Source organism: Cyprinus carpio, unplaced genomic scaffold (assembly GCF_018340385.1).
Source record: "Cyprinus carpio isolate SPL01 unplaced genomic scaffold, ASM1834038v1 S000006746, whole genome shotgun sequence".
NCBI lineage: Eukaryota > Metazoa > Chordata > Actinopteri > Cypriniformes > Cyprinidae > Cyprinus > Cyprinus carpio.
This window is the reverse complement of record NW_024879345.1, coordinates 3,488,582-3,500,675: the sequence shown is the minus strand read 5'-3', so window position 1 is coordinate 3,500,675 and position 12,094 is coordinate 3,488,582. Positions and strand designations below refer to the sequence as shown.

The 12,094-nt window shown below is 35.6% G+C and overlaps 1 protein-coding gene across 1 annotated transcript in view; it reads left to right on the top strand.

The window, feature by feature from the left end:
* Nucleotides 1-12,094, top strand: part of LOC109048827 (dynein axonemal heavy chain 5-like) — a 154,258-nt gene that overhangs the window by 92,641 nt on the left and 49,523 nt on the right. Inside the window, 7 exon segments of the mRNA XM_042755715.1 lie at nt 2,353-2,475; nt 2,786-2,999; nt 5,397-5,620; nt 6,322-6,520; nt 6,922-7,094; nt 7,521-7,651; nt 9,270-9,423. Of these exon segments, the coding sequence (XP_042611649.1) occupies nt 2,353-2,475; nt 2,786-2,999; nt 5,397-5,620; nt 6,322-6,520; nt 6,922-7,094; nt 7,521-7,651; nt 9,270-9,423 (1,218 nt within the window).

Below are 12,094 nucleotides of genomic sequence, written 5' to 3'. Positions count from 1 at the left end.
CCTTATTTACACACAACATTGCTCCACAGATAAATAAATGGTTACCCCACTGCACACCTCGGATCACTTACTCACTCTAAACCTCAACATGGTTCCTGACACAACACATACAGTACCCCTCCACATGTCATCTTTCATTGTAACCTACGCTTACTCTCACCTTTACGGCTATCTGCTATGGTTTCATCTTTGTTTCCTCACCTAAACAGTTATGGTCTCTTGATGCTAACAGTGCTACTGATACTTTCTGCTCCACTCTTACATCTTGTTTAGACACTGTCTGCCCCTTGTCTTCCAGACCAGCCTGTACCACCCCTTCTGCCCCTTGGTTGTCTGATGTTCTCTGTGAACATTGTTCTAAGCTCAGGGCTGCTGAAAGGGTGTGGTACAAATCAAAAAATCCTACTGACCTTAATGTGTATCAGTCACTACTCTCTTTCTTTCTCCGCCAATGTCTCCACTGCTAAAAGGACATACTATCATAACAAAATTAACAATTCCTCTAATTCTCACATGCTTTTTAAAACATTTTCCTTCCTCCTTTGTCCTTCTCCTGCCCCTCCTTCATCAACTCTAACAGCTGATGACTTTCCCTCATTCCTAGCCCAAGCCCTAAGACTGGTAAGAGCGGATTCCAAATCTTCAGTTCTTATCTTGCTGGATCTGTCCGCTGCTTTTGACATGGTTAGCCTATAGATCCTCCTGTCAACCCTATTGGCAAAGGGCATCTCAGGAACCACACTCCAGTGGTTTGAGTCTTACCTCTCAGATAGGTCCTTTAAGGTATCTTGGAGAGGTGAGGTGTCCAAGTCACGACACCTAACTACTGGGGTGCCTCAGGGCTCAGTTCTTGGACAACTTCTCTTCTCTGTCTACATGGCATCACGAGGTTATGTCATTCAGAAACATGGCTTTTTATATCACTGCTATGCTGATGACACTCAACTCTACCTCTCATTCCATCCTGATGATTCAACGATACCTGCTCTCATCTCAGCTTGTCTAACAGACATTTCTTGCTGGATGAAGGACCTTCACCTTCAACTCAACCTTGCCAAGACAGAACTGCTTGTGGTTCCATCAAACCCATCATTTCATTACAATTTCACCATCCAGTTAGGCACATCAACCATAACTCCTTCAAAAACAGCCAGAAATCTTGGAGTCATGAGTGATGATCAGCTGACTTTCTCAGACCACATTGTTAAAACTGCCCAGTCCTGCAGATTTGCTTTATTCAACATCAAGCTCTTGTTCTGTCCAGGCTGGAATATTGCAATGCTCTATTGCAATTGCTCTTTTGGCAGGTCTACCAGCCAGTTCTATCAAACCTTTACAATTAATCCAGAACACAGCAGAAAGATACATTTTTAATGAGCCAAAAAGAATGCACGTCACACCTCTGTTCATCAATTTGCACTGGCTACCAATAGCTGCTCGCATAAAATTCAAGGCATTAAGGTTTGCCTACAAAACCACCACTGGCTCTGCACGCTTTTACCTAAACTCATTACTTCAGACTACTGGCGAGTCTCAGAGACTAAATAAGGTTTGTCCAACAAATCGCTAGATTAGTCGCTAGGTGCTTTATTGGAAAAAAATCGCTAAATGGATCTGAAAAGTTGCTAAGTCTAGCGGCAAAGTCACCAAGATGGCAACATTGCCCCAACTGTTTTCAACTCTAATAAGAAGCTTGAGCACCAATTCAGCATACACTAAAAAAAAAAAAAAAAAAAAAAAAAACATTGTTGACTACTTATTATATATATATATATATATATATATATATATATATATAATACTGTATTTTGATGAGTGAGTGATGTGAGGTGTGGCCAAGTATGGTGTCCCATGATGTCCCAGAATTTGTGCTCTGCATTTATCCAATTCAAGTGCATCAAGACATTTGGGTTAGTCCGACTTCTCTAACCATTAGTCTTTGACTGCCCCAGATCAAATAAATGCAGCCTTGGTGAGCATAAAAGCACACTTTTAATTTGAAGAATAAATAAATAGATTAACGACCACAATTTTGAACAGTAGTGTGAAATATATACATTATCAGCATTATAGTGTATTTACAGGTTTCGTAAAAAGTGTTATCTTTTGGGCAAATGTAACACCAAGAAACCCAAAATGAACTGAAAGCATCAGTGTGGATAGCAATTCCCAGACTCAGATGTTAAGGGTTATATAGCCTGGCTAATGGTTCCATCATATTCCCTGCCTCATTATTGACTATTGTGTAATTGATCCAAATCTCATCTGTGTTCCTAATTTATGAGCATCTGTTAGATGTGTTTGTGTGTAATCTGCATGTTTATGACTGTTTCTGTGGCTGGAACTTTTTAGCGTTCTGTGGAGAGTTATGTAGATAAACGAATGGGAACCACGTACGGCCCTCCGGCAGGGAAAAAAATGTCCATCTTTATTGACGACATCAATATGCCTGTGATCAATGAGTGGGGTGACCAGGTAAGAAACTGCATATGAAAAAAGCTGCCTAAATATTTCCTTTAAGCTGCATGATGTAACACACTATTTGCATGTTTGTACTTTGTTTGTTTAAAGGAGACAGTTGTGTACATTTTCTCTTAGACATGTCAGCAGTCATTTATCAAATTATGATATAATAAATTGTGATTATAAATCAAGACACTTGATTTGCATAATTCCATTTTAGTGCACTGGTGCTAAAATACTCTCTCAATGTGGACTCTCTATTTGCAAAGTTAAAAAAAAAAAAAAAAAAAACCTTAACAGAACCCATTTACTCTCTTCACAGGTCACCAATGAGATAGTTCGGCAGCTGATGGAGCAAAATGGCTTCTTTAACCTGGAGAAACCAGGAGAGTTCACCAACATTGTGGATATCCAATTCTTGGCAGCTATGATCCATCCTGGAGGGGGACGAAATGACATCCCCCAGAGACTGAAGAGACAGTTTTCTATTTTCAACTGTACTCTTCCTTCCAATGCCTCCATAGACAAGATTTTTGGTTAGTATTATGGTCTGCCATTTGAAAATAAATAAATAAATAAATAAATAAACAACAACAAAAACCAACAACAACAACAAAACATTACTTTAGGATAAAAAATAAAAATAAAAATAAAGAGCACAGTTGTTTCACCCCTTTTGTCTCAAAATTGTAGCAATAACATGCAATCACAGACAGCATTTAGAGGGGTGAGAACCAGAAGGGTGTAAGTGACATTTTGGGTGAAATGGAGGTATATATAAATATACAGGACATACGTGAATTCATAATAATTGTGGAGTTATTGATCAGAAACCACTGAAAATACCAAGTCAGTTGGTAACTGCACTTTTGCCACTTTGGCATTAAGAAATGCATGGAGGGTAAAGCCTGTGGATAACACACGAGTCAAAATGACTGACACAACAAGTAAGCCTGGTAGGTCAACCATAAGAAGACAGCAGTTTTTAACTACTGAAGATGTATTATCAAGCTTATGTGACATAGCTTTTGTGACAAAGAGCTGGATGATGATGGAAAAAATTAAAATATCCAGCATTCAATGTCATTTATTTTTATCTATCAACAACTTATTAACCATTAACTTACAACAAAATGGTATGTATATCATATAGGCACTCAGTTACTGCTTAACCACAAGAGAGAGAATGCAGAAAAGGGATTATTATTTTTACTGTTGTTATTTAATAATAAGTCATCCAATTAATTACTTCAGTATCATTCAGTTAATGGTATTTGCTATCCTTTTATTATTATTTTTTTATTATTACAAATCTTAGTAAAATAGTAATATGCTGTATTAAAAATACATTTATGTCATACTAGTTCAAATCTATTAACATTTTATTTGCTTTATTTATTGTCTATTTACTGAAATATCACTCTATAATAAAATTATAATTAAACTTTATTTGGAGTACTACTTGTGCACAATGGACATTTCTCAATATTAAGCCTAAAATGTGGTTTAATGTCACTGTTGATGAGGATTTTATGATCTTTGAAAAATAGTTAAATGCAAGATATTTAAAGTGTACCTAAAATATACTTGCAATAAAACGACTTTTAACATAATTGAATTTAGTTCCGTATACTATATTTTTAGTTGGACTTCAGCACTACTTTCTTACAATTAAAGTTAATTAAATGCAAAATCAGTTATTGCAATTTAGCAGACTTTTAGTATACCAGTTTAGTAAAATGTAAATAATATGTAAATGAATTTGTAGTATACTTAGCAGGAAATAAATGTATTAAATAAATGTTAAAATAGTGTTCAATAAGTATACTGTCATCCATGTGTGTACAATTTTTTTATTATAAACAATTGAAATCAGTACACAAAGTCAGATCAAACTGTGTTATTTTTTTTTTTTTTTTTGTTTTGTTTTGTTTTTTGTTTAAAGTTGGAGAAATGTCACTTACGCCCCTCTGGTTCTCACCCCTCGATTTATCAATATTCAGCACACTACAAAATGTAGTCCGAATTGAAATCTTATTCTAAATATGACAGTAGTTTGCTCTTTGTGGTTGTGTAGTTGTTTCCTTCTTCAAATCTTTGCAGTTCTTTAGTTTTAGAGCTGTAGGACATTCACAAAGTATTTGTAACGTGTTCGTAAGTGGAAAGGAAGAGGACGGGGTCGGCTTGACTGCTGACGGTACTTTTATTGTCACAGTTCACTCTTTAACTGCTCGCGATGTCAACAACACCAACATAAAACACAACTATCTCAATAACTTTCACTTTCTTGAGGTTTCTCCTTCTACAATGGGTCATCCGTCAGCAGTCCTTCTCTCTCTCCCAGACTCCTGTTTCTCCTGGCATTATATACTCGCTCCACGCCAATTACTGAAACAAGACACAGGTGTTGGTTATTTGTGTTTAACCCATTCACTCACCGTTCGTCTCCTGACTCTCTCTCCCACTGCAGACTTCGCTAAACCATGCCCCCCTTGCCACAGTATTTCAAATTTAACATTGTTTATATATAGACATATTTTAAAATAATCCATCAAATGATCTATTTAGACATGCAGTAATTCGGTTAAGGTTGTCAACAGCTTTGCTTAAGCAGAACCATTTTTGTAATTGCATGTTGATTCTGACTATGGGTTGTTGTTAGTGGTTCTCTCTCAGCCTGAAAGCCTGAATCTTTATATGGACACAGTTTTTGAAATGTTATTTCAGGCTCACATGCAGGTAAGCCTCCTAACTCGATGTGTGTGTAAAATTATCACTTGTGAAAATTGTCATTCTTATTCAGCTCAGTATTCTACCATTCAGAAAGGTCACATTTGCTCATTCTGTCCTTCACTTTTGTGAATTTCCTGTCTGTTAAGTACAGTCCTTTCTCATTCACTTTAATATGCCATTTACATCTTTTGCTGCCACAGGTGTGATAGGCACTGGTCATTACTGTTCCCGTCGGGGATTTTCAGAAGAAGTACGCAATACAGTGGTCAGGCTGGTTCCACTGACCCGAAAACTATGGCAAATGACAAAGGTTAAAATGCTGCCCACTCCCGCCAACTTCCACTACATTTTTAACCTGCGTGACCTCTCCCGCATCTGGCAGGGAATGCTCAGCGTGACTGCAGAGGTTATAAGCTCGTCTGATGTGAGTGGAACTGTATTTCTGATCTTATTCAGACTTTCAATTAATAATCTGAATGAAATTTCAGTAACCCATGATTACAGTTTTTTTCACCATACTAAGCAAGTTTGTATGTATGTATGTATGTATTTCCTTTAATTGCCATCTATCTGTCCATTTTTTTCATGGTTTTGATTGAGATTCCACTTAGTAATTCTGATTCCTAAACTGATCCCTTAATTCCATTAATGATTCTACTTTCTTTTATAACATATAATACTTTTACTTTTAGCAACATATTGTAATAAAGATTTATTGTTGTTGTTATTATTATTATTAAAATACAATTTATTACAACAAACTATGTGATAAATTGCAGTTGAAAAGTCATTCAGTAATTATATTGATTTAAATCTCACAAGCCTTAAGTATAATACAACCAAGTCTAAGTATAATAAATTAATCAATGAATCAGTCTTTTTGACTGATTCATTGAAAAGAACTGGCTCAATAGATTCATTCATTTGCAGATTAGACTACACTGCTTGCATTATGTTTGTTGTTGCCAGTAATAAAAATACAATAGAAGTTCATGTTAACTGTTAATGGAATCATCTGTTAATGTAAGCAAATTTCAACACATATATATTTATTTTTTTATTCCCATATACTTTCCCAACGTACATTGCTTAAACACAAAAATTTTGTATAAAATATTGGTCCAGGTATTACTACGGCTGTGGAAACATGAATGCAAACGTGTTATTGCTGACCGGTTTACTGCCCCAGAGGATGTGGCCTGGTTTGACCACACACTGGCCAAGCTGGTGGAAGAAGAGCTTGGGGAAGAAGAACGAATGGTGGTGGATCTTGGGGTGGATTCCTACTTTGTGGACTTTCTCAGAGATGCACCTGAGGCCACGGGTAATGATCAGAAATAAATCCAAAACCAAATAAAAATCCAAGTATAATGACAGAGTTTTTTTTTTTTTTTTGAGTAAAATCTTAAGTTACCAGTGCTAGTTCTGTCTAATAAATGTATTTAGTAGCATTTTTCTTTGCGTTTTTTTTTTTTTTTAGCGTGACAACAAGATTAAAAATAACTGCCCTCTAGCATAACCAGAATGGTCACCAAAGACCTGACTTGCCTTAAAAGGACTTTGAACATGTCTAATAAGGATCTACCCAAATATTATTTGTATTAATTTGATTTTTGTTTAATGCAACAAAAAATAATAAGATATTTCCAAACATTGCTTTCATAGTATGTGCAACTTCTCTTCTGAATTGAAATGAAATATCTAGGACTGATGTATTATATACAGGTGAAGAGCCGGAGGAAACTGATTTCGACATGCCAAAAGTATACGAGCCCATCAAATCCTTTGATAGTCTAATGGAGAGGCTGAACATGTTTTTGAGTCATTATAATGAGAGTATCAGAGGAGCAGGCATGGATATGGTCTTCTTCAGGGATGCCATGATTCATCTGGTTAAGGTACATAGAGTACAGTATCGTACTACACTGATGTTTCTTGTTTCTCTGTATTGCCAGCATATTATCATCAGGGCTCAACCCTGGCCAGTTGAGTAATCCTGCCCTTGTTATCATAAGAATGTTTTCAGGGCTCAAAATAAATAAATAAATAAATAAATAAATAAATTGAAAAGAATAACCTTGCTATAAGATATTAGCATCATTCTAGTATGAATGAAAAAAGAAATGTAGTGCTCACAAGAAATGTACATGATTCCAATTTATTTTTCATGCTGATTACAGGACCCACACATGTCCTACTTTAGAGAAGAGTACAAATAAGTAAAAATAAGTTTCCTTATGTAAAGTGTGTGAATAAATGTTTTGCATGGTAATGAGGTTGCATCGGACACTAAATTTTTTCTCTCTTGCACACTCTTTCCCAAGATTTCTCGGATCATCAGGACCCCTCGGGGAAATGCCCTCCTGGTTGGTGTAGGAGGATCTGGAAAACAGAGTCTGACAAGACTAGCATCTTTCATCGCTGGCTACAAGACTTTCCAGATAACACTCACCCGGTGAGTTACCTTCACGTACTCAATCATTTATAGCCTCTTTATTCAAATTCACCCATCCCCTCCAGATGAACACTTTCTCCTGTTATTTGAGTAGCAGATCTACATCGTCACATGTCTAGACAAGATTTATAATGCAACTCATTATTACATAGTAATAACATAGTTATAGCACAGTAATAAACATGTGTCACTGTAATAGCAGTGTTTTGTTGTCTGTTTATGTCAAAAGTCAATAAGAACCCTCTCTCTCTCTCGATATATATATATATATATATATATATATATATATATATATATATATATATACACACACACATATATATACACACACACACACATACATACACACACACATACCAATACTACTGATTGGGCAAACCGGGCAAACCATAGCCATGGGTTAATTGACACATTTCATTTGATTGGCCCTCGTTTGATGCAATTTGTATTTTTTTTTTTCCATTCCCCCATTATTGATGTTTCTACTGTGATATAAATAAAAAGATGGCTTGGGTTTCTCTGGTTTAATGCAGTTTAGTTGTACTCCAGTAGATGGTATCTACGCATAAGATTGTTGTGGCCTTCACTTTCCAATTTTGCCCTGCTGTTCTTACTATAAAGAGGAAAGAACTCATATCCGATCAACTTTGCAGTCCAACTCAGACATTGAGACTGGACATTTTCAATTCAGACCCCTGTCTTCCCATTCAATTGATAATTCAGTGACAAAATGTAAAGTGGGAATATCTGTTAATCATTAAAGTTTGTTAAAAAAAAAAAAAAAAAAAAAACAGGAAGCCATCTGTCAAGTGGTTCTTTTTATATAGGAATCATTTTCTCTGGTGGGAGTGGAATGTTTTGCCTGTGGTCACCTGCAATTCCACAGCACTTTTCTTTATTTTGCATTTGTGATAATAGCAGGACTTGTATTTGGAGAATCTCTTTCATGCTGCTTATATTTTAGAATGATATGAATGAATATGGTGTTGACCTCAGAGTGTGTGAGATACCCCAGAGAATACAGATGGATTTCACCTTGTTGCACTCAAAAAACAAGCTGTTCACAATTCTCTGCATCCAGAGAATTCGATGCAGAGAATGAATGAAACTAATTTTTTTTTTTTTTTTTTTTTTTACTTATTCCATCTCTGTTTTTGGTACTCTGTTGTAAAAAGGCGAGATATCAGTTTTGTTCACTTTCTTGCTATACCCAAAACACTTACCCAATTGTATTTATGCATAAAAAACAGAATTTAAATTTGTTTAGAAAAATGAACACAGCTATTGGCCATGAAGAAAACCAAGAAGTGCATAACTGAATCTAAAACTAAGGATGAGCTAGGTTTTATAGCAATATTAAAGGATAAATAATTATGATTTTTATTTTGTTCCAGTTTATAAAAGTAAAAGTTTTGATTCATACAATAAGCATGCATGTACACTAATTATAAGATTGGTCACATGACATAAAAACAAGTAAATGTTTTATATTGTTTTTCTTTAAAAATAATTAAATTAAAAAATCTTTTTTTTTTTTTTTTTTTTTTAATCAACCCAGTTTGGGAAACCCTGCCAGAGGAATAAGGACTGCTAATTTGCATGCTGTGTTTTTCTGTAGTTCCTACAACACCCTCAACCTGATGGAGGACCTGAAGGGATTGTACAGGACTGCTGGACAACAGGGCAAAGGCATCAGCTTTATTTTCACTGACAACGAGATCAAGGATGAATCCTTCCTGGAGTACATGAACAACGTCCTTTCATCAGGAGAGGTCAGAGAACTGTTCTGACATTATGCTTATAAAAAACACCCTTCCCCACAAGCCCTACAGCATCCATTCTGAGCCATTCCATGATTTTTTTTAGAACACTCGCTAAAATAAGCCAAGCTATATGTGTTCCCAAGGTTACAACGTATGTCCCCCTAATAACTCAACCTTTATTTCACTACAAATAAGAGGCACTATAATGAAAACAAACAAAGGGAGCATGTCGCCCTGTCCTCTTACAAATTTCAGAGTTTATTCTGTGTGGTAATGACACACAAATAAATGGGATCTGTGAGGTACGAGATGCATTGCCTTATATTAGAGATACAGATGGGTTTGTCAAAGAGGGGAAAAAATGACAGCTCTGCGTCCTGGAATGTGACACCTGCCAGAGAGCATTGGCTGCACTTGTGGATTTCTTCCATCACACTGAAACCAACAGAGCAGTACTGAGTAGGTGTTGCTGTTGACTGTACCTCAGGGAGAATACTGCACTTCTGCATAGCTAAGGGTGGACAGAGGGAATCTATCTATCTATCTATCTATCTATCTATCTATCTATCTATCTATCTATCTATCTATCTATCTATCTATCTATCTATCTATCTATCTATCTATCTATCTATCAACTCTTTCCCCGCCATTGACGAGTTATCCCGTCATTTAGAATACAACGCTTTCCCACCATTGATGAGTTTTTACGGCTTTTCGTGATTTCACTATTATACACTCAGGGGGCGCTAATACACATCTTCTGAATGAGTACAAAACCTCCTGAACAAAAACACACGTGTACAGGACGGAAAAACTAGCAATCTCTTATGTAAACAGATGCATTTGATAAATAATGTGATCATCAGCAATAGACAGCATATACTGTAAATGAAAACTGCATAATGTTATGGAGTAAAATGATGATCCAGGAAGAGGTATATGGCTGTGCAAGCTTTGGAGGTATTGATGGAAGCGATTTACTGGATTTATGCTTTGATAATCGTACTGAATATTATCCAGATGTAGTTTTTGATAATAATTTGATTCTCTCACCTTTTTGCTTTTTTATGAAACCTACCTATATTCAAGTGTCGATAAATTATTATTATTTTTGTTTAAAAGTAGAGGTTTTGTTCTTTATTTTGGTGTATTGCATATTCAAATATTCATACAGCAAAATATACTGTAGGCCATCAAATTTTAGTGAAAATCATCAAAATCACTTTTTTTTTCACATCTGGCTCCTTTCTGATATGGAACATTTACTTTGCAAACACTGTTTATGTTAACTTCAATGATCATAGATGATGACTATCATGATGATTTTTGAATGAGTTATAAATGGCAGCAGGGACTGGGGAGGGAGCTTTGCTTTTCTTTTTTCTTTTCTTTTTTTAGGTAAAACTTTTATTTAAAAACAATAAAAAAATAGACGTAGTTTTATGTGATATTCCTTTCAAAAAGGATTAAAACATGGTTAAAATGTGATTAATGTTATTGTGGTATAAAAACAATCAAATTTGCATAATATTTAATAAACAAAAATGCAAAGGGTATATGTTATTAAAGGCAAATTCTATGCAAATCTGCTGAACAATCTGCAGAGATCTGTGGGGAAAGATTCCATGTGGACCTATAAGAAAGAAGGAGAGAGTGAGTGGGTAGCCATAGGGAAACCAGTCACAGAATAAGTACCGAGAATAATAAAAAGATTTACAAATGACTAAATGGGTTTAATTAACACTATGTTCCAATGTGTCTTACTCACCATCACTGAATAATAAAAGGGTTAGGGAATAATTGGCTATCATTCAAACCGCAGTGTGTACCTCTTGGTGTTTTTGAAGTCATAAAGTCTTAGAAAGTTTTTTGGTTAGCCGGGTTTGGTGAAGGTTATTTCATTAATCATGCTTTTAAGTACATAAAGAGAATCGACTGCACAGGAGAAGAGCACTCGAGGGGCCTGGGAGAGATGGCCCTGCTCAAGAAAATTAATGAAGCACACAAGCCCTCAGTTATACTGAGGATCTCAGGGTTTAGTTGGGAAACCGATAAGGCGAGACTGGTGTGTCAGTGTGGAAGACAGAGGCAATAACAAATGGAGTTTAGTGCAAGTTATTATCCAAGATACTGCAAAGAGCAGCAAGACAAGTCTTTAAGGGACATGACGAGACAGACTCCAGCATTTTTACCTCATGGTAATTGCTTTATTTTTGTGAGACTGAGAGTGTTGTCCTCTGTCATGCAGCAGGAGGCCTGTGTATCTAAATTTAAGTGAAATATGTTCCAGTTCCAGAAATATGTTCCTTGTTCCAGTCATGCACTAATCCATTTGTAGTCCTTCTGAGAGCTTTTTGTCTTCTGACAGACTGTTGTATCATAATCTAATATATTAGCATTGTCTTATAGAGTAGGGCCCAGCAGTATCAGACCACATTGAAAATCTGAGATTCAAAATGTAATTTAAAACATGGAAATAAACATATAGAACAAAGAAATAGTGTGTTCTTAACTGAAAAAGAAATAAGATAATACATTATTTCTAGGTCTCTAAATGAAATGATCAAACTTGTGACGCTGATCATGATAACAAGTCAAAAAACTTCCATCGATGTAAACAAATTACTCCTTTGAAAATTCTCAAACGTGATAAACGTTTAAATGATAAATAAATGATAAC